This window comes from Arctopsyche grandis, chromosome 12 (genome assembly GCF_051622035.1).
Source record: "Arctopsyche grandis isolate Sample6627 chromosome 12, ASM5162203v2, whole genome shotgun sequence".
NCBI classification, from domain to species: Eukaryota; Metazoa; Arthropoda; class Insecta; order Trichoptera; family Hydropsychidae; genus Arctopsyche; species Arctopsyche grandis.
Window position 1 is genome coordinate 9,727,376 of NC_135366.1, and position 24,252 is coordinate 9,751,627.

General features: G+C 34.1%; 1 protein-coding gene across 8 annotated transcripts in view; it reads left to right on the forward strand.

Moving 5' to 3' along the window:
• The window catches only part of GckIII (Germinal centre kinase III), a 49,728-nt gene that overhangs the window by 21,108 nt on the left and 4,368 nt on the right, over positions 1–24,252 (forward strand). For 6 of the 8 annotated variants that reach the window (XM_077443061.1, XM_077443055.1, XM_077443056.1 and 3 more), the window contains 6 exons: positions 6,955–7,179; positions 22,328–22,544; positions 22,614–22,906; positions 23,042–23,187; positions 23,274–23,583; positions 23,679–23,825. In XM_077443061.1, the coding sequence (XP_077299187.1) occupies positions 6,955–7,179; positions 22,328–22,544; positions 22,614–22,906; positions 23,042–23,187; positions 23,274–23,583; positions 23,679–23,825 (1,338 nt within the window). The remainder of the gene's footprint in view (positions 1–6,954; positions 7,180–22,327; positions 22,545–22,613; positions 22,907–23,041; positions 23,188–23,273; positions 23,584–23,678; positions 23,826–24,252) is intronic. The other 2 variants (XM_077443059.1, XM_077443060.1) reach the window with 1 other exon arrangement.

Here is a 24,252-nt window from a genome sequence, read left to right on the forward strand (position 1 = left end):
TTCTGAGTATATCTGTAATGCTGCTGGTCAGACTTGGATATTTGTGATTCCAGGTAGATCGTTTCCTATCAGAGTTTGCCAAATTTTTCTTCATTAAATTGGTCAATCCTACCTACTATGTCACTATTATTTGAGTATGATTAATTTACAATAAAATTCATAGATATCTCGTTAATTTTGAGATTTTCAGTGTCATTATTCAGCGACTTATGTAATAAAAATGCTGCATTGTTTGTAATTGGCCAGGAAGGCGCGTTGGGGTTTACCTGTTGGGCCTTCCTGGTATATATGTATATAATAAATAAAAAAGATGTTCTGATCGGTAGGAATTACGTATTTATAGATTTGCTAATGCTACAGGTTAATAACTAAGCTCGTAAACCAATGATAATCGAGATTTTGCTGTCAAGTTGACTGAAATGAAATATAGCGCATACTTTTCATTTTCGCTATTATGTATGTAGATATAAACAATTTTAGAGTCGGGCGAAATTATTCAGGCCAAACTAACTACATACATATGTTTTACATTACACTTCCTATGCCAGGTGTATTTTTCTAAGTGTGCAATCTGACTTGCTTATATAATGAAATTGAGTTGAAACTAAACCGGAACTATAATTGAAATGTCGAATTTATTAATTTTTTTTTATAGTTCAAATGTTCGACGTCACAAGATTTCCCGTGGTTAATTCAATTATGCATCGGATGTTAAGGTGTGGATTGTTCGCAACATTTTTATTTTTCATCGGAACAAAATCCAATTATCGACGAGGAAAAACGGCAGGCGACCCGAAGCCTTTCAAAATGCCGATTACAAAATTGCGACGTTCCCAAGAATTTGCTCGATTTTTCCTTTAATCCTATTACGGGATTCATAATCTGCACATTCCCCGGCAGACTTGATCACACTTCGATTTAAACCGCTTATGTCGAAGATTCTCTTTCTCTTTTTTTTTAGTGTCTTGTATGTGCATTTTAGTCGTAGCATACCACTCGATATACTGTCAGTTTGAAAATATTCCCCCCGGGCAAGGTCAAGCAACTTCACCTCGTGCGTGTCAATGCTTCTTCATCTGGTCCCTTGCCTTGCTTTGCCGGTTGTGTGGCTTGTGGTCAACCGCAATGATCACTCCCACCTTCGACTGAACGAACGCTTATTATCTTTTCTTTTCAATTTTTTTTTTGTTTCGAATCTGATCCATCGTATCATTTCGTGTCATAATCGTTGCGGTGAAAGTGGTTTAATCCGCGCAGTTTGTGTGCTGTGCTTTGTCGTAATTCGCGAAATTACATCGGATTACGTGTCCGTCTTCATGATATGATCCGTTCCATTTTTGCACACTGACCGTTTGAAGGATGGATTAAATATTCAATTTTGTATGTAATTAAGATTGAACTCTGGACTCGTGACATGTTTATTAAATGGAATCTGCAGACATGGGTCGAAAATTTATTCGATCTTTTTCCGGATTAACCATAATTCAAACCGGACTAACAAGGGTATACGAAAAAATAAGTAGGTAGCTGGTTTTCTTATTGGAATGCGAACAAGTGTTATGGTATTAATGCTAAACGGATTATTTCGCACATTACGATCGCGCACACGACAATTTATGACAAGAAAATCGCAAATACGGAATATCTGGCACTTGAGTTCTCGTTAGTATGATGGTTCTCGTATGTAACTCGATGGATGGAATTCTCGGGTGCCAGATGTTCCGTGATCGGAATAATCACCGAATCGGTAAGAACACTCAAAAGTGTGGCAAGGGATACTCTCATGATTTCCAACTGTGATGGGTGTATCTTCATGTCATTGTCAATTCGTACGATCTTTTTATTTTGATAAGTTTCTCCTAAATTTATTCAAATAGGGGAATCTCTGTTATCGATCACAGTCAAACCTATATCAATATAAGGGTCAAATATCACCGAAAACACTCCATGAGATGAGGTTGCGAAGAAACGCGAATAAAAAAGATACGTGAAAACGCGAAAACTATCTAAAAAAAAGATATGTACGTGCCGCATGCCGCTGTATGTATATCTGCACTTGTAATGTTCCCAATATTTTTTTTGGATCTTCCAATCAATTTATACGTAGTCTTCCCATTTTAATCTTCAGATGAATCACCTTTACTGCATACTAAAAAAAAATCTGAATGTTCAATGAATCGTTTTCTAGTTTAAAACTAATCCGAAGTAAACGTAATATAAAGTTTAGAGTTGAATCCCGTGCTTTATATCGAAAAAAAATTGTGCTCCAACGCACTATAATTATTATAAATTAAACAACTGCTATACATATATTCATATGTACATGCACACGCCTACTAGCATCGACGATCTTTATATATTCGTACTTTGCACGTATACACAATTTGACGTTGACACACCGTAATTTAATTAGCACTGATCCGACACGGTCACTGTTTAAAATGTCGGGATTTCGGTGTTCCGTTAATTTATTTCGAAACGTATAGTATGTACATACATACTAACTGCGTTTTATATAGGTATGTATGTCTAGGTAAATTTTCGTAGATGGTCGTTTTTTGAGATGAAAAACCTTATTCAAGATAATTTCAAATTTTACCCAATTAAAAATTCACAACTTTGGGTGTGTACAGCAAATTGTCACATTGAATGATGTTAGATTGCTTAATATTTATCGTGAATCTATATGTTCCGGTTGGTTCATTCATAATTATTGGATGCACTTTGAATTTTATATGTGTGTGTGTGCTACTATCAAACGTGTTGAAGCAGTCGATGATTTAATTTTATTCTTTGATGTTTTGCGTATAACATTTGATAATTTAATTGCATTGGAATGTTATCTGTTGCCCAATCGATGTCAATTTCATTTGATTGATTGCCATTGAATTATTTTTTTCGCAATCGGTTTGAACCGAACGTTTTTATATTCCTCGACGTATATTTCTGTACACGTGTATGTTATGGTTGATTTGTTTTTATCAAATTCAACAGGAGCTTATCTGTTGGCTTTAATATATAACTACTAAAACGGTACTAATTGTGTGGAGCTGGAGGTCGACACGGTGATCCGACGTCAATGATTGTATCATCATGATGCAGTCCACTATGGCGTGATGCATTCATTACTAATCGCAGACTATATAGACGTGGGATGTGTAGTGTTTTGAAGTTTATAGACAAATAAATACACCTATTACTATCCGCTCATAAAAGGGAATTTTCCGTTCAATTGAAGTAAATTGGAAAATTGTCAGCTTCTCTGTATTTATGAGGAGCCTTCAAAATGTTTTTATCTTTTTTATATGTCTAGTCATTTTGTACAAGGCAATCTGTATGCCATTGGAGGTATGGTTTTTATTGTATTTTTTAAGATATTTAAATTGATTCTAATAATTAAATCATGATCATTTACAACCATTCACCAACCATCGCTGGATGAAAGCGTCCCCAACACACTTCTATTCGTTTCTGCTTTACGCAACTCTCATTCATCCACCCAATTTCTTTGCGGCCTTCCTTGCAGCCTTTTACATTCTCTCGGGGATCATTCCAGCACTTCTCTTGTCCACCTTTTGTCCATTCTTCTAGCTACGGGACCCGCCCATTGCCATTTCAATCTTTTATCTTTCAACTATGTCAACTACCCCTGTCATACTTCTTACCCGCGTATTAACTATCTCTCCTCGTTATGCCGACCATATTGCATTCCATACTTCTTAGCGTGCATTGGATTTTGTGAAACATTTTGGCGTCCAAATTTCAATTCGTCATCACTGGCAAATAAAATAATACTTATTACATTCAAAGCCTTAAGTATTTGCATTTAGGCAGGCCTACTTGGAGAGCTGTCACATTAGGGATCGTATAATAAACGAATTGATCATACGATAATTTAAATCGATTAATTTGTCGGTGTGATTTCGTAGTTACCGTATGATGAACTGACGGAATGATTCTATTTTAATTTTGGAATGATTGTTAAAATAATGTTTTTCTTTATATATATTTTACATGTATTATGCAGGGTGAGTTTATTTTCTCATATATTTTTTGAGTTATTGCGAAAAAGGTTGGTTCCGAGGCCATTTTATTCTCCCATTTTGTGTAGGCAATGATAAAAACAAAACTTTCTCGGAAAATGTGAATAAATAATAAAGAAAATGTTCTTTATATCAAAAATAGAAATAAAGCTTGTTTTTCGAAAGCTCTTCGTTTGTATTTATGTATTATGTATGTACGTCATGAATATTATTTATTTCGAAAATAGAACTTGATTCGTGCTTGTTTATAGCTCGTTACACAATTTTACAAAATAATTACAGTCTTGTTTCATCTTTTATGTAATAAATATAAATGAATCGTTAGTCTTTTCCTTCTGCTTATAACGCCCAATTTATGCAGATTGTCGTAACACACTAACACCGGTTACAATTATCTAAAACATTTTTAATTCTAGTAAAAATGAAACTTCCCCACTTGTTTACATATCGTAATTGTCGGTTTTTTTTGGGTCATCGTGAAATAACTCACTTTACCTCACCTAGGAAGTGACTATTGTGGCCTGATCAATGGATGACCGTTATTCGAACCTGCCAACAGACCGACCACCTTCATGGGAAGATAACAGCAGTTATGCATTTACACGGGCTTCCAGCTTGCACATGCACTTTGTATGCCGACCTGCACTTTGCTTTGTCGCAGTGTCCCAGTTCGATAACGAAATTGAAATTTTCCGAGAAAGTTCTAACCTCCTACGTATGTACGTACATACCCAGCGTACATACGTTTATCACTGCAGGAAATTGTTCCTAATGGGTTAAAGTTGCGACACACATAACAGACACGCGTAAAAATGGCGGCGACTCAGTTCAACGCGGAAAACGTTTATAGTTGAACCGAAACAATAGATACCTAACGTCGCTCTTTGTTCTCCTGCTAATTATGCAAATTGTTATCTCCGAATGGTTTATAATAATGCGTCGTTCTATTATTGTCAACTTTTGACACGTATATACGCGGTACGTGTCGGTTGGTTTTACCTGGCGAGGACTGTCTGTCGGTTCCCGGAGTATCGGCAGTTGGAAATTGCCACGTTAATATGCTATGTCGTGTGGACCCTTTCAATTCGTAAAATAGATGAGGATGTAATCGGCTCAGCGCTATTTTGATGCATTGCTGTTCATTTCCTGAGTTCTCCTACCCAGTCGACGTGTTAACCCTTCTATATACTGTCACGGCAGTGATTCACAATAAACGTCCATATTGTATTGTAGTCGCTTACATATACGTTTTTGTGTGCATTAATGGAAAAAGTTCAATTGAAAAGTCAGCTCGGGCGTGTTTTTGTAGTTGTATTATTTTTCCGTATGAAATCAACAACTTGCAATTAGCTTTTAGCAGTGGTGATCTACTTTTTGTCTGTTCTAATAAAAGTTTGCTCTGAGTTGGAGTAATTTCAGGGACTTTGTTTTATACGTTTAGTTTGGCAACGGGTGTGTACCTTTGTTGGGAAGTTCGGTTTTTAGAGAAAATTGCGAAGATTTTTAGCGAGATTGGTTACGTTGTTTGCTTTCAACTCCACGATGACTCGTGATCGATTCCTCGATTTCTCACGTCTCAACAATCACTTTTACGTAGACATGCTTTTAACTTCTATTCGTACTTCTATTTGATCCATGATGGAATACTTTTTCAATTCAAGTGACTCGTTTAAACGATTTAAAAATATGTTAGTCGAGGAAAAGAGCTCCAGCGTCAAAGCGGGAAACTTATCAACATCGTGATTTTATCCAAAAGTATTGGATAGTGTCTTAAAAAAAAAACTATAATACAAATTGTTATTTTTGTATATGCCATATAAACAAGGGTTTCCAACCGGTCGATCGCTAAATAACATTTAGTCGATCACAATATTAGGAATTTTGAAAATAATAATGATTTCCATATTTTAAAATGGAATATAAAATAATATTACTTTTATTTAAGAGTAAAGCGTTTCAGAGAAGAAAATTTAAAATTATTTCGGAAGAACTTAAGATAAAAATATTTGATGATTCTCAATGAAGTAAGGTGGTTGAGCGAAGGATAAGTTTTTTTTGTATTTTGAGAGTTATTGTGTAAAATAAGAACATGTTTAATTGAGAGAAAGGGTGATAATGCGACCTATCTTCATAACAAGGAATGGGAATATTGGATCAATTTAACTAAAGTGTTACTGACACGAATGAAAATAATATTCAAAGTCTAGCAAAAATCATCGTAATGATTTTTTCAATGGTTGTGGGAATTTTAGAATAAAAGTTGATTGAATTACAAAATGACGTTACGTTGACACAATTGAAATGTATTGAATCCAAAAAAATACTCATATTTAAAGGAAATCTATGACGTTTTTATAAAAAGAATTATGAATATATTTTATAGAATTTGTTTCTGCAGTTATTCAACGATATTTTGCCTTTTAAAATGAATATTTTAACTTTTCTTATAAGATTCTTATCACAAGTCGATCGCCATAAAAATTTAGATGAAATAAAATAGCCCCCGACTTTAAAAAGGTTGGGCTCCCTTACCATATAATGTTATTGACAGATAAAACAGGCCTGGTCCTAGAGCTGTCTGATTAGAAAATATCAAACTAATTTTCAAGTACGAACTTATGCTATTCGATATGACGCTATTACACACGTTGACAGTTGAGTGTGACTACTATATAGCGCTACTATGGCGGTTGTATGTCAGTCAAACATCATATCAGCGCATGTTTATACTACTTGAATACGAAAATAAACAGGCATATCAGAATTATTGACTAGTGGTTTGAGTCGAATTTTCGTACCAAAGAACTAAACTGTATTTTTTAATCCAAGAACAAATATAGGACGTACAACAAAAATAGTGCAATCGATTTTATGTATAAATATAATTAAAAGCTGTTTTCGTATGTTTCAGAAGGTCGATCCCGAGCTTATCTTCACGAAGCAGGAGAAGATCGGCAAAGGCTCTTTCGGCGAGGTGTTCAAGGGTGTGGACAACCGCACACAGCAGGTCGTGGCCATCAAAATTATTGATCTTGAAGAAGCTGAAGATGAAATCGAAGATATTCAACAGGAGATTATGGTGCTGTCGCAATGCGACAGCCCCTTCGTCACCAAATACTTCGGCTCTTATCTCAAGGTTTGAACACCCTCTTGACGTATCCGTTATCATTCAAATCACGTTTCAGCCAAATTACTCTCGTGTGATATTCGAATCGAATGTGTGCTGTAAAAAAAGTACATGCGCGTTATCCTCACATCAATGAGTTGTCAAGCAACGGCAATTACTCCTTTTTCCGTTCTCACATAACTGTATATTCCGGTTTGAGTGGCTTTAGCGCTAGCAACTTGCAATGTGTCGAAAAGTGGATAAAGCATTAGTATATACTTCTTGATTTATTTTTTTCTTTTATTTCCCATGAAATCGATAGAGCAGTGCATTCAAGTATTGATAAAGTGAGGAAATAATGGTCTCCTTCGGAGATATCTCCTGTGGCCTGTGCCCTTAAGGACGTAAAATGTTCGATTACCCCAATTCACTTCGTTTGTTCGATTCGGGGTCATCACTTCGATGAAACCGATACTGACATGTTTCGCTCCTATGTAGTATGTAGCATTGACCCATTTTTGCACCAATAAAAAGAATGGACGCCTTTGGTTTCGAACTTTACATGTTGACAAACACCGTTCATTCTTTTCGTACTCCATAATTTTGCAAAAAAAAACATTAAATCTATAGGAGTGTTATTTTGATCACTGCATCTTCATTGCATTTTTTTAGTGGAGTATTAAGTCAGTCATAAAATTTAACAGTAACGTTGCGATTTACAATTTACAATAGTATGTAGTGTTTGCTTTATGCATGGTAGTACTTGTATGTCTTTTTTCCGTGTTTGAATCACCATGTCGCTTTTTTTAACGAATGAAAATGTGACTCCAGAAGAAAACTCAACTTTGCATGTGCATACATTTTCACATTGACGGATTTACCACTACTCGTTTTTATTGTCGTTGCGTGTCGGAGCTGACTTTCGCAATACCTTATTGTCAGTGTTATTGTGTTGAGCAGTCAACGTGCTGACCTGAAATCTATAGTTTCGAAACATGCACACAAGAAAACGTATCGCCTCTATTTTATATATTATATTATTATATACGTATTATGTGTGCGGATCGAAAGCACAAAGCTGGCCATTTCGTTATATATGTGTGTAGATAGATCTTCTCGAGCATTCTAATTTGGTAGTAATTAGCACACAATTGTCGCAGATGATGAGCTGTGATAGAATTATGCCATTTCGCCGTCGTGTGTTTACGGTTTTCCATTGTGATTCATTCGGCGTGTTTTGTATTTGCATTGTTGCTGCAGTTCTTAAATAATGAATGATGGATGATTCACTGTTTATCAGTATCGCCTCTGAGGCGAGTCAACGTACGATTTGAAATACATATGTACGTATGTATGTACATATTAGCAAGCATACCCGAATTAATTTATACCATAGGTTCCCAAAGAGGACCCCCCCCCACTTTGGGAATACATAGACTTGCAGGGGATCCATGTCAGGGATAAAAACCTATCACAGTGAGCAGCATTGTGTCGACATTTAAAGTTAATAAGTTTAGAAAAAATCAATATTGGGCATGCTGGGGGGGGGGGGGGGGGGTCACGGAAAACTAAAAGAACGGTTTCTTCTTATTTTATCTACATATGTACCTATATATGTAATATATAAAAAATCAATGTTTGTCTGTGTCGTATGTTTTTTGTCTTTATCTATATCATTCAACCGATTACGATGAAACTAACATGAGTTATTGTGTGCATGCCCGCGATGGCTTCTGTAAAAAAATATCTCAAAAACGGGAACGGGAAAACAAGAATGAGTGGCATTGCAACGCATGCCTGGTTCAGCTAGTATTTAATAAATTATAATATCTTAATTATAAAACGAGTGAAAATATGATGTACTTACTAGCGTTTTACCCGTTGACATTCAACGGGTGGTTTTAAAATTAAAGTTAATCATTTTGACTATTTCAAACATTATGTGTCTATATTTGGGTTTATTTAGATATACATACAGCAGCATAGCTTGGAGAGGTTGCCGGGTTCGATCCCGTGGGTTTACCTCGATTGAAGATAATTTATTCCAAGTGTTATCTGTAGTGCTGCTGGTCAGACTTGGATATTTGTAACTCCAAGCCGATCGTTTCCTATCAGAGTTTGGCGATTTATATGATTTCATTGATGAAACGGTTCCTCATCAAATCGGCAATAACTATTCTACCCACTATGTCGCCACTATTTGAATATGATTTCAAAATTTATAATCTAAATTCGTATATGTAGAAGTTTTATACCATAGATGTCGCTCAGGGGCAATCCGATAAAGGCATCTTGGGAAAATATAAAATTGAGTTCATCGGCTATGTCGCCGTTCCCTAGTATAAATATACTAATGTAATGCATGTAAAATATCTGAATTGCGTATAGGTACATTTTCTATAACTTTGTATGAAATATACTCGTTCGTTCGCGACAGTAAATGTTTGTCATTTCGGCCGATTATTTGGTAATATGCGTAACTAAGACAGTTGACAAATGATTCCCAATTCTCTGAAAAAAATTAAAATAATTATTATATTATTACTGGACGGAGTTGCTCTTTAAATCAAACATGCATACAAATAAATCGTACATGTGTTTATATTTTAATCAACAATATTAAAAAACAATGGTTTTACTATATTACATTTTACATTCGTATCGCAATTATACCGTTTTCACGCGTGTTATAAACAAGCACTTAGAAGAAACATAATTTTTCTTATCTTGAATAAATTTGAATGAAACCTTGTTCACTGATAGTGAGATTGTCCAGTGAATCATTGAGAGAAGATAAAATTCTTTAGGTGTAATTCTAACATTCTAACATTTTTTTTTTCATTTCATTATGTGTACTATTTTTCATTGGAAAAATCAATTGTATTCATATTTTAAACTCGCTTTATATAATGCATTCGTGTTTACGTATGTCTGGTATTGCAATACCGCGATGACTAATAATTGTAATAACAAACGGTATTGAAATTTTGTACTCGTTTTAAATGCACGATAAACAGCGAGTTCGAGAGTGGTCAAACAAGCGAAATTGATGTACACACGTGCTGTTTTCAAATTTGAGTTTATTTTGGAAATACGCGAGTACGAAATTCTGTCAAAACAGCCATGTATAATTAAGGTTTATTTTATTTTTTGTGTGTTCAAGATTTCGAGGTGAGTTTGTACAATTGCTATTCGCAAACAAAATTAGTAATGATTATCTCGTATTGGAAGTACGCGTTCCAAATTATGTTTTATTGTTTCTATACATATAATTAATATGGCAAGTGCCTTATGTGTAACTTTAAGTGTACATACATATATGTAATATGGAAAGGTAAACATGGAGTAATGTAATATTTTGATAATCATCTCGTATGATTTTTTAATAATCAGTACAAATTACATACATATTTCGTGTTTACGAAAATCGTATAGGATCTGCATCAATGAATATGCTTTTAACAGTTAAATAGTTCATTTGTAATCTTCATAATGACAGTTATACTAGGCTAATTATACTGAGCAACAAAAATATGACCGGAGCGGAGACAAATCATTTTCTTTACTAAATTTGGCCCACTGATTTCAAATATGATTATAAATTTTGTTAGTTTATTCTCGTTTATGAGATATGTTTAAAAATCTAGTGGAATATAAAACTTGCCCAATGGTTACACAATAGCTTAATACATAAATGTGTAAAAAACTATATATTTTTGACTTAAAATTTGCTAGATAAAGAATTATACGTACTTTAAAGCAATAAAAATCACAAGCAATAGAAAAAACATCTTAGTATTGATTAAAATACTCACTTTTGGCAAAGCTAGATTTTGAGTTAATGGCTGAAAATCCAAAAATCTGTAAAAATTGCGCATTTTTATTTATATAAACACTCAATAAATTAAATTTATAACAGTTACATTTTTTTATTTAAACACTTATTTCGAAATATCTCATAAATTAAAAAAAAAATGATTGTTTTGTTGCTCGGTGTTATGGAGTTTATCAGACCAGAGTTTTACTGTAAGTCGAATTGAAGATATTTTAGAACTTTTTATTAAAATATTTGACTTAAAACGAATTCTACCATATATGATATTACGTTTACAATATATCTTGTTTATTTCAATAGTTACTGATCCAGTGATCATTTTTCTATTTTATACTTTTTTTTTGTTATCATTTATATATATTATGTATACATATATTATTTTAATGTTCATGTTGATGGTATAATTGGGAAAAAAAATATACTTAAATGATTAAAATTCATAAAGTTTTTGAATAAAATAACAATTTGAAGCGTTTTTGCGTCTCATTTATTTGAATAAATTCGCCTTTTAACAGTTCGTGTTCTAATGATCGTGCTAATTCAACACTGTCTCCAGTTTTTGAACGACGTCAAAACACAATTTGTTTTGTATAATTTTTGCGTGGCAGTTCATCACTAATACGCGATTAATATTAGGTTTTCGTGACCTATGCGCACGAAGACCTTCGTGATTTGTACCTTTGCTAATTAATCATGTCAAATAAAGGCAGGTATTTAGACGATACGCCCTCGCGATTAGCGTGACTTGACGCTCGAAACAAAATCAAGAACTTCACTTTATTATCATTTAATTAAATGCAAGTTTTAGAGCACAATTTCGTTGGGCCGGCCGGTACACGGACACGGACTGTGTATGAACGAAAGTGAAATCTATTATTTTCCTTTTTCACATTTCAACAATTATAACAAGCAGTATTTCTCTTCGTTGGATTCGCACGCTTATTTTTCCTACGAACAATCGAATAGTCAGTGGCGTACACATTTTTTCCTTCATATTTCTGTTTCTATTTTTATATAACTTTTAAATTGTGCAATAATTTAATCGTCGAATTCCAAACAGTTCCAGTCGATATCCCTCATGCGATGTAACTGGTATGCGTATGTTATGTAGTATGTATGTACGTGTATTGCGTGTGGATTTATTTGATTTTATTTTTTGCATTGTCGTCCATCAAACGGGAAACGAGAGGAAATTATTCAGTATATCTTAGTTAATAAACATCATCACGAACATGACGTGGCGTGCATCGCAGTCGCATGCCTTTTTCGACGAGAGGTCTCTCTATGTATAAACCTTATATTTCGGTCAAATCTTTAATTTCCTTGTATATTTAGATATATTTTCAATTTACAAACCATCGTGTTTTTAAATTGACGTCACGCTATGTATTCTATAGTAGTGTGTTTACAATGCGATAAAAGGGCTCGCGAGAAAACTACGAAAAAATATTACGAATTCATTTTCTTTGCTATTCTATACTTTATTATTCTTGTAAAATAAAGTTTTTAATATTTATGCTATTTTAAATATTACTTGCGTGCAATTTCGTAACAACTATCAAATCGTTTAGGCCTTTTTTGTACGGGGTTTTATTTTCGTTAGTTTCCGTTACGCACATCAATCATCACACTTTTTCCCGTCATATTCATATATATGTATATTCACAACGTTCAAATTAGCTTTTTTCCCCCTCGCTAAACATTATTTTGGCTTGAAAGAAAAATTTATATTACCTATTATATTTTCAATTAATTATATTATGAAATTTTAACAAAATAAACCTTGTGTAGTGTGTATATTTTCGTGTTTTAAGGTTTCTATTACTAGGGGCGTTTAATTTACATAAATTAATAAATTTAAATTTTATGTAAATTGTTGTATATATTGCTTATTTTGTTGGAAAATTATTCCATACAAATATTTTACATTAAAAATTCAAATTTATATATTCATTAAATATTGAATTTGATTTATTTGCTCTTGTTATACATATGTACTATATACACATATGTATGTGTACATATGTGGGTAAATATTCTACTATGTGTCTTCATCAAACTCTCATTGTTGATAACAAGGGCAATCGAAGTACCAATTCTGCGTACTACTTAAAAGCATTGATGCGCTAAATCTAAATTAAACGATTGATTGTTAATTGTGATAATCTAAACGCATTTATTGTGTCACATTATGTGTATTGTCATAAGTTATGACTCATAACTAGACTGCGGATAGACACCGTGCTTTTTCGAGGAATCGGGGCGGCTTGGCTCTATTTACAAAGCTAGAGTACAAAAAAAAAAGGTTGAGCGAACCTTTTACAACAATTGAACAATAAAAGGCGCGCTGTCTCTCCGGCCACTACTCATAACTAAAGCCCGGACCCAGAAGGTTAAAGGTTTGTTAAATTGTTAAATTATTGTTAAAGGTTTGCCGAACCTTTTTTACAAAGGATTTACAACAATGGAATAATGAGCGGCCCCTTGGCTATCCTACCTCTACTCATAACCAGTGAGCTGCGCTAGGATGCGCCAGCTCGAAAAAAATGGGTTTCTTTTGTATTTCTATTTATTCTAACAATAGAAATTAACAATAGGATCCCGTTTCAGCGCATTTTCGCGCCTCTCTCTGGTCATAACCTACCGTTTATGTCCACTGATATGTAATAAATATGGAATATATCGATATGATATATTATTTGGTACTTGAAAGGCGCGCAGTTATGAATAAACATCGGATTTTGACCAGGACAATATCCCTTTGGGGCTGGGCAAGTTGCTAATGGTCCGTATTGGTAACGCATTATGTAAATTGAATGATATCTAAAGGCTACCGGAAATATATATAACAAACAATATCCTCTTCTTCCACTATCCACTTTAACATCCTTGGAAAATGCACTATTTTTACTTTATCTATGTTTTAATTAGTCTGAGGGAGAATCTTGGTTCTCGCGTTTCAAATAAAATATTCAACGCTAATATTATGCACTAGTGTTTTAGTGGCCTAGTGCTCATACTTGTTTTAGTTTTATTGTTCTAGTGGCCTGTGTGCACATACTTTTGCATTCTATTTGACCGGCCGACATAAATTAAAAATGCGAATTTAAAAAAAAATAATTAAATTTTTAATATTATTATTATATGCCGCGTTTTATTTATTTATATATATATATATATATATATATATATATATATATATATATATATATATATATATATATATATATATATAAATAATTTAAATTATATCAATTCCTTAAAAAATATAAAGCATTTGCCCAATTCGGTCTCTGGAGTGACCTTTTTTTTATATATGCCCTAATTGCCACCCGATCTTTAAATGTAAATTGGAGAACTTATCGATGCAGTATCAAAATAAGCAATAAATGATAAATACATTTTTTGCTACTATCAGCTATAGAATTTCTCTATTTTTAGATTGTACGGGAGTTTATAAATCGCTGCATTACCATTGTCCCGTGTGTAAATTGCGCGAATACGACACGACACGACACTGTCTATCAGAATTTAATTATACAATGTCGGATTTTATGCTAATTTTATTCATGTAATACGACTTTATTATCATGTATATTGAGAAAATCGTTGCTCGTCATATTTGATACACGTCTCGTGTGCACAGAACGGCAGCCAAAGACACGTCCAAGTGAATGAAGCACCACTCACACTAGATACATAATATTATTATATATTGTACACCCCGACCTACATATATTCGTCGCCTCTTGCTTTTGGCTGTCGTCACTTGCCAAGTTGTAATTTGTTTTCGGAAATGCATATGCAAATCGATAGTGCGAGTCGCCTTTGCTTTTGCACGACAAACCAGGAAAGAGTCGTGCAGAACGGAGGGCGCAATGCGAGAGAATGAGCGCAAAGCGGGGTCACAGCAGCCCACGCCCTCTCGCAGTTTGGTATTGTTCCAAACCTGCTCGGCTCCAGGCTAACAACCTCCCACTACTCGTCGACCTTCCGAGATGTGCTTTTTTTTATCCTCCTCTCGTTGTTTTTATTACTCTCGTTCCTTTTTAATTTACACCGTTCGTTTTATTTTCGGCCTCTCGTATCTGCCGTTGATGCTGATGATGATGCTGCTGCTGCTGCTGCGGTTGCGTCGTCTCGACCGTAACTGAAACGATGCAAAACAAAAATAATAAAAAAAAAACGTGCATTTTCAAATCGTCGGTCATCCGCGACGTTTTTGGATGAAAAACATCTCGGTTGTGTGTATGTATGTGTACGTAGCCCGTTATAAATAGTCTATTGTGATTGGCATATACATACATATAGGTGTGTTGATAAAGTTGACGAGTTTCTTTTTTTTATTTTATTATTTATTCGTTATCGTGACGCGTTGATATCGTTGATTTAATATCGTTGTTGATTAGAACTGTACCTAAATTTCCATAAGGACCCTCGTATTTTATTTCACGCGTGTCTCTATTGACGCGTGATGAACCTCATAGACCTATACAAATTTCATTATTGCAAATTTGTAAAAAACTAGATATGAAATTTCAATTAAATAAACCGAAAGGTTTTTGAGAAAAACATAAAAAAACCTCGATTCTCTAGAGTAAAAGTACTACTTCCGGTTCAGATAAAAATATAAAGTTATAAAAATTGTTATTTCTATTACATGTAAAAAAAATTTCAGTCTGATCCAGTTAGTGGTTTGGGAGATAATTGAATTAAAAAACTTACAAAAAAGAGGACACCTATAAGGGGAGGTACCATTTCCGGTCAACTTAAAATTTTGAAAAAAATTAACGTCGTGTCGATAAGAATTTCAGTAACCGATACTATGTTTCAGTACGATAGGGCTAACGGTGTTCAAAAACTCCCCAAAATACACAGACACATACACACACACACACACACACACACACACACATTTTTCTAGATCATTAAAACGTGATCAGTAATCGATTCTGAGTTCGAATCAGTCAAAATCTCGAGTTCGAATTTTCGCATGATCACAAAACTTCATCTGTTGTTACTACGTTCATTCATAGATAAAGTAAAAATGGACAAAAAAGGCACTTCGTAGGAATACATACAATAAAGATATCTTAATTATTCGGACTGATAAGTGAGAGGGGTATCGATTTAAAATTACCTATTAGTGAAGTAAAAATAAATATGAGATTGAAAAAAAAATGAAAAATACATAGCCAGCAGCATAGCTCGGTCGTTAAGCTTCTGCCCAGCACCGAGAGGCGCTGGGTTCGATCCCATGAACTGACCTCGATTGAAAATTTCTGAGTATATCTGTAGTGCTGCTGGTCAGACTTGGATATTTGTGGACTCCAGGTCGATCGAAGTTTCCCATTTTTTCTGATTTTATTGTTGAAACGGTTCCCGATTAAATTGGCAAAAAACTTTCCTACCTACTATGTCACCACAATTTGAGTATGATTAATGTACAATTATAGATGTCTCGTTAATTTCGAGTTTTCAGTGTCTGGTAATTCAGCGACTTGTGTAATAAAAATGCTGCATTGTTTGTAATTGGCCAAGAAGGCGCATTGGGGTTTACCTGTTAGGTCTTCCTGGTATATATGTAAAAAAATATATGGGAGGTAATGAGAGCCTATAATACAAATTTTATAAGATTTAAGTTCCAGACATTTAAATAATTAAAATCTGACAAAACGAACTGGTGTCGGAAAGTCAAATATATGTATAAGGCTACAGGCAAAGGGTTAGCTATCACCGTCCCCAAATTTTTTGGATTATTAAACGTGTTTATTACGATTATATTTCACCATCAAATTAGCGAAAGCAATTGAAATCTCTATCGGCGGCCAAACCTCGCAAAATGGCAAAGTTTCAAAGCAATCGGAATAATGTAGGAAGTTCGTCAGACTGATTGGCGAAGTGAAACTAATAAAAATTTAGTAAAAATAAAAATGAAAGCACAGTACTACCGAACTTACAACAGTTTCATACAATATGAGATTGGAAATAATCAATCTCTTCACATTCCATACGAGGAAAATGGCAATCTAATCGAAATTCACAAAATTATTAATAACTCCTACAATTGTTCTATGATTAACCTGCGTTAACAACGCTTAGAAATGAAGCTAATAAAAAAGGGTGTTAATTTATCAAAAGTATTCGAAATAAAGATGTATTCCAAGTGAAAAGTATGTAATTTTATGTGTAAAGTAGACGAATTCAAGTTCAGTGTATTTTGTGAATACTATCTAGGGTTTCTGATTTCCCGGACTATTTCAATTCCCGGGACACGGGACGGAGCCTGGGATCGTTCCCGGGATCCCGGGACACGTGTAAAAAACTTTTTTTTCAATTTAATATATATTTTATTACTAAAAAAATAATTATGTATTTACAAAATATAAAAAAAAGTAAATAATACATGATACATCTATTAACTGGAAAAAAACTATTAACTTGGTTTTATTGTTAAAAGGGATGATTTTTTTTTAATTATCGGTTATTTCTCCTGTCAGTATGTATATTTTAATTTCTTTTTTAAAGTCGACGTTATTTTTATTTACGTTATTTTGTATATTTGTCTTTGATAACTCCTTATTTAATTCTTCATTCATCGTCAAACACACAATTGTTTCATCTTCATCCGAATCTAAAAGAGTTTCTACCATTGTGGAATTGTCAATACAAGAAGGATATACTCGCTTCATAATAGTTTCACTGTAGGATACACATTTGCTTTAATTACAACACTCAAGAATGTTTTGTTCGGTATAAAATTAGAATTATTTAAAATTTGTGTTAAAAAAATAAGTTTCAGGTTTCCTCTTTCTTCGATTTTAATTTTCAATTCTCGGAATAATTCATCGGTAAGGTCAAGTCCTTCGGTATTGAGAGTTTCCAAAAATAGAATTATATGAAACGATTTTGGCCTTTATGCTCATAAAACTTCCACATTCGGGGAATGCGCTGTACTTGGTGCTAAACAACAAACCTTTTGAGAATATTTTACAATCCTTTGTGTATTTGATTTATTATTTCAGACGTGAAAATGTTGTATATTTTCAAAATTTTTTAAATCCAATACCCGGGATTCGACATAAGAATTCCCGGGATACGGGACAACAAAAATTCCATGAATTCCCGGGAATGTCTGTCCCTGGTCGACCCGGGTCAGAAACCCTAATACTATCTAAAATAAAGTTCAATTATACATACATATATTCCCCATAAAAAAGCCCTCATCTCAGAAGTCGTACTATCAGACTCCTAAAAGATATTTCTTACAAAAAACTAGAGTGGTTAAATTTCAAATAATCTACCTAATGAATTCGTAATTTCTAGTAAACGTAACCTCTTTAATAATAAACTTGACGAATTCCTTTAAATTGACTTGTTTTTTGTATTTCTTGCTTTGGTTTTTTTTATTATTTCTTCCCGTCTTTGTTTTTTTTTCTTGTTCATTTTTTTGATATTATAATTGAAAAACCCCTTGGGTTCATCGCATAATGCCGCATCTCCCAATTCCATTCGCTTGCAATAAATAGCGTGATTGAGCAGATGTGATTCAAAGTCAGAAAGTTGAAAAGTTTCCGTTCCGTTCCGTTTCTTTTATTTTCTCATTATGTCATTTTCGGGTCGCTCCTGAGCTATATATCTATGGTATTAAACTTGTACATATATAAATTATAAATTTTTGAAATCATATTCAAATAGTGATAACATAATGGGTAGGATGGTTTTTGCCAATTTGACGAGGAACTATTTAAACAATGAAATCAGATAAATTGGCAAAATCTGATAGGAAAAGACCGACTTGGAGTCACAAATATCCAAGTCTAATCAGCAGCACTACAAGAATACTTGAAATAAATTCTTTGCAATCGAGGTAAACCCACGGGATCAAATCCGGCAACCTCTCGGTTGTTAGTATCAACGTAACCACCAAGCTGTGTTGTTCCAGTTTTCAGTGTGGGTCGTTCATAACATAATACATACATATGAGCTTTCAATAATATAATATTTATAGAGTAGGGAAAGTTTTAGTTTGGATAGTTAATTATAGTCTAATTTTGAAGGTTGTTAAAATTTACCGCTCGAAACCAGAACTAATTCTATCGGCGTGCAATCATAATTACCGTATAACTAATTAGAGCCATCAGATTTCAATTCCGAATATGATATTTTGAAAGTCGTACTTTCAAGTCTCACGGTTTTCCACTCTGTTATAAATATTGAACGTGGTAAATTTATGTATCTCGGTTGACAGATTCGCTGATTGCCGACCGACTCGGCTCTACAATAAATAGTACGTCGACAAATTGATAAAAGGTTTTTTTTAGCACAATAAAGGGCGAAAGCCATTACAGCCTTCGCCTTTTCATGAAATTAAATGTCGGAACTTTTTCACCAAAAAGTCGATACGCTCGTGCTATAGCAACCCTCAAATAATATTTTTTTCATCCTTCATATGAATAAATAACACAAACTCGTATTCGAAGATTTTTCGTTTCATGTGACCTTATTTTTTATTTACTTTACCTATGTAATGTATGTACGTAGTAACATTATATGAAGTTTTGTGATCATGCGAAAATTCGAACTAGACATTTTGACCGATTCGAACTCAGAATCGATCACTGATCACGTTTTCATGATCTATAAAAAATGTGTCTGTGTCAATGTTTTTTGGGGTTTTTTTTGAACACCGTTCGTTCTATCGAACTGAAACTCAATATCGGCTACTGAAATTCTTATCGATACGACGTAAATTTTTAAGTTGACCGGAAATTGTACCTCCCCTTGTACGTGTCCTCTATTTTTATTTTTATTTTTTAGTTTTTGTATAATATTTATAGTGATTTTTGTATAAGTTGACTTATGAGGTTTTTTTGTTTATTCTATTAGAAGAAATTTATGTTGTTCTGAAAAGTGGTTAATTTTCACCGACTCGTTACGGAGGCAACGATGGCGCCAAATTAATTCGGATTCTGGTTTTTATTTATCACCTATAAGGAACTTGTTCGATCGTAAAAATGTGAACGAGTCGGACAGGTGAGGCGTCTAAACACTTGTTTGTATACGAAAGCAATATTATTTTTATTTATTGTTTATTGTCGTTTTATATTCACCAACGCGAATTTTTACGACGTGACTGCTTTCGAACGAGCCTCCTGTGGCATGCGGCCATCAAAAATTATTATTATATCATAAGTCGTACGCCACTGGCGAATGTACATAATACAACATTACGTACTACACACATTACCAAACTGTCGGATAATTTGCGATAAATTCGAAGACAACGGTACTTTTACAGCGTCGGCTAAATCGCTCACTTTACACGTTTTTTCGCTTATATGTAACACGGGAACGGTTTCAAAGTATGATATGCACGCTGTTCTATCTAATGTTCAATTAAAGCTATATTTATGTGCATTTCTACGCACCGTGATCAAGAACAAATGTTGTATTGTGTTACATTTGTATAGGTACCGGCGCAATCGTAAATAGCTCCGATATCCGTTGACCCTCGTGCCCTTTAATAACCCAATTTCTATTCGTTATTCGTGTGTCGGTCGTTTATCGTTCGATTTTGTAGCTTTTTTATTATTATTTTCGTTCAAGATTTAGTGAGTACACAAACACACTTTGCGAGTATCATCAAACGTAATTTGCGTCGGAAAATTAGAAATCACGCTCGAGGAGAGGAAAAAATTGCGAAGGCATCGTCTCAAAACTCGTATCATCGTTTAAGAGTACTTAGTGAAATATTGCAAGATCGCAGTATCGTGACTAGGCAACTCGGCATATGCTTAATTTTCTTTGTAGCACACTTATGTATGTGTGGTGTTTTCCGATCTGGCACAAAACGCCAGAATAATTTGAAAATATCTATCTTTTTTTTTTTTTACTTGATGGAAGGTTTACATATGGCCATTTTGTTGGTATAAACAGTGATTCAGTACGGGATGTATATCAATTAGATTGCTGTGTATTGAATAGTCGATTCATATATATTTAAATATCAACATGGCTTCATCAGGAAAACGTAGGTGGATGTCCGTATTACTGCAAAGTAAACACCGATTCATCATCTTTTAATTCGTATAATTTATAAATATTAATACACAAGTGGAACAACGCCATTTATGGATTTAATATTATTACATAATTAACCATTTGGGTTGGGCTTTGATCCTACATATGTATGGATGTAGTTTCTCGTATAAAAATGCTTGTAGAAAGGAGAAGTATTTCCAATATAACTAAAAAATGTTCTATGAAGTAAAGTTTACATAGTCTATGGCAGAGCCTCGCAACCTTTTGGTATTCGCGGAACACGTTGTTTACGACTCGTAGAATTTGTCAGCCACGTACATACATATGTACTTTATCGGCAGTCGCTAGCTAGTCCCTACATACATAGGTGACAAAACGTCGGTTTTCTCCCTCACACACGATCTCGCTCGCACGCGTTAGATCAAAGTGGCGCGTACGATACAAAAGGGCCGTGGCCACCAGGTTGCGATGCTCTGGTCTATGGTATGTCAAATTAAAATTTAATGGTTTAATTCAAATTAAATCAGCAGCATGAACTAGTGGTTAGTATATGATATTTCCGAACGGAGTGGGTTCGTTTTCCACTGGTTGCTGCTGGGCAGACCTTGTATTTGTGACTCCAGGTCGATCGTTTCCTATCAAATTTTGCCAGTTTATCTGATTTTCATTGAAACAGTTCCTGCCAATTGGCATCCCTGTCCTATCTCTCTCTCGCAAAATTTGAGCTATTCAGCACCTCAATTTTTTGCTCGTTTGTATAAATGCTGCAAATTTCTCCGTAGATGTCTGTGTAGATGTTGATCGTGTTTGCCTTGTATAATGCTTACAATGCTTCTGTACAATGTTTGACCATATATGTCGTGTTTAATGTAAAATATATAGTAATTATGTATTTATAATTAATATTTCTTGATCTGGATAATATGTACACTCGTCGCATTGGAGCGATCTGTAAGACGGGTGTGCATGATTTATTGAATAAAATAAAATATTAACAGAACTTGGTTGATCATAGAAATTTGTAATTTAATAAAGAGGCATTGAAAAATTTATTACTTTGTGCATTGATCCAAGCCAAATGTAGCTCAATTTTTTTGGTGCCCTAAACTAAAGAATTTGAAAATTTAAACAGACATACACGTATAAACACTACCTTGTAAATCCAATTTTGATCAAAAAACAAAATTTTCATGTTATCTTTTAGAACTAATCCATTTATTAATTTTTTATAGTTTTATTACTTCATTGAATAACTTGGAAAGCAGTTATAATAAGTTCGTCTGTTTTTTGTTATTTTAGGGCACGAAGCTATGGATTATCATGGAGTATTTGGGAGGAGGCTCTGCCCTCGACTTGATGAAGGCGGGAAGCTTTGAAGAAATGCACATAGCTGTAATCTTACGGGAAGTATTGAGAGGGTTAGATTATTTGCACTCTGAAAGGAAGTTGCATCGTGACATAAAAGCGGCCAACGTTTTACTCAGTGAAATGGGAGACGTGAAACTAGCTGACTTTGGTAAGTTTCCATAAACATATAAATAAATGCAAAATATTGTATGGTGGTTATTTATCGTTTCATTTTCAGGTGTTGCCGGTCAATTAACAAATACAACTAATAAACGGAATACGTTTGTCGGTACTCCATTTTGGATGGCACCGGAAGTCATAAAGCAGTCATGTTATGACTCAAAGGCAGACATTTGGTCCTTAGGAATTACAGCTATTGAACTTGCCAAGGGTGAACCACCCAATTCTGAATTACATCCTATGAAGGTGCTCTTTCTCATACCGAAAAATAACCCACCCCAGTTGACCGGTAACTACTCAAAACAGTTCAAAGAATTCGTCGAAGCATGTTTAAATAAAGATCCTCAAAATGTAAGTTTTTCTACTTAGATTTTGTTTAATCCGAATGAATCTTATTTTATTATGGATAGCAATTGTAAAACTAGTTGTTTCGGTTAATTCATTATATTTAAAAATTATTTTTAAATGTTTTTTTTTTTATTCTAGAGACCTACAGCTAAGGAACTTCTCAAATTCCCATTTATTCGCAAAGCTAAGAAAAATTCTTATTTAATGGACTTGATTGATAGATATAAAAAGTGGAAATCACAAAGAAGTGAGGAAAGTGAAACAGAATCAGAGAATTCAGATTCGTGAGTATTTTTTTATATTAACTGTGAAACGATTACTTTGTAAAATTTTAAAATATTAGCTAACCTATTACTATTTATCATTATAGTGAAGAATCTAATCGACAAGATAGTGATTTAGACGAGCCATGGATTATGACTGTGAAGGGTATACCCAGTGTTAAAGCTGCTTTATTGATGGCAGCTGAAGAAAACGATAATGCAAACATTCCCCTGCCTTCTGGTGTAATATCTCTACCGTCTCAGCCAGTTTCCCACCAACAACATCCACCTCAAGCCCTGCATCAAAGAAAGCAAAATGGTTCACTTGGTAGGCCACAACAGTCATCCGAAGAGCAGCTCAATCACAAATACCAACAGCACGTACCAGCTAATAATATTCACGAAAAAAGTGATAGAGTAAGCATTTTGGTTTAAAAAGATATCCGTCGAGAATCTAACCTGATATATAAACCCAATTTAACGTTATTTATAAATCCTATATAAAATTACAGCCCCGTCCACCGCCAACAGTTCCATCCAATGAAAGGAATAAAGAACATCGATTTAGAGACAGAGAGTGGGAAAGAGATCGCGACAGTGAAAGAGATGATAGAGATAGAAAAAGTGACCAACATAGAGATAAAAGAATTAGTAAAGAGGTACATACGTATATATTTTAAATAATAATATTCTTCTTATTATTCACACGCCACAGTATAGCTTGGTGGGTAACATGTGTTCCTACCAATTAAGAGGTCTCAGATATATAAACCCTGGCCGAAATTAAAATAAATCTTATTATATTTAGAATATTCTAGTATCTGCCGGATAATTTGGGATGCGGCGGCCCTTATGGCATGAACTCTGAGTTGATGAAGAACCGAAAAATGAACTCGTACCAAGGCATTAAGATTAGGAGTGAAAGTAGACAGTTTCGTCAGTACTAGTCCCATAAAAAGTCTACCCCCACTCCTAATCTTAATACTTTGGTACGAGTCCATTTTTCAAATCTTTTTCAAAAGAGTTTGTGCCGTAAAGTGGACCCCTTGGGATGAATATAAAATCCAAATCGACCGTTTCCTATCA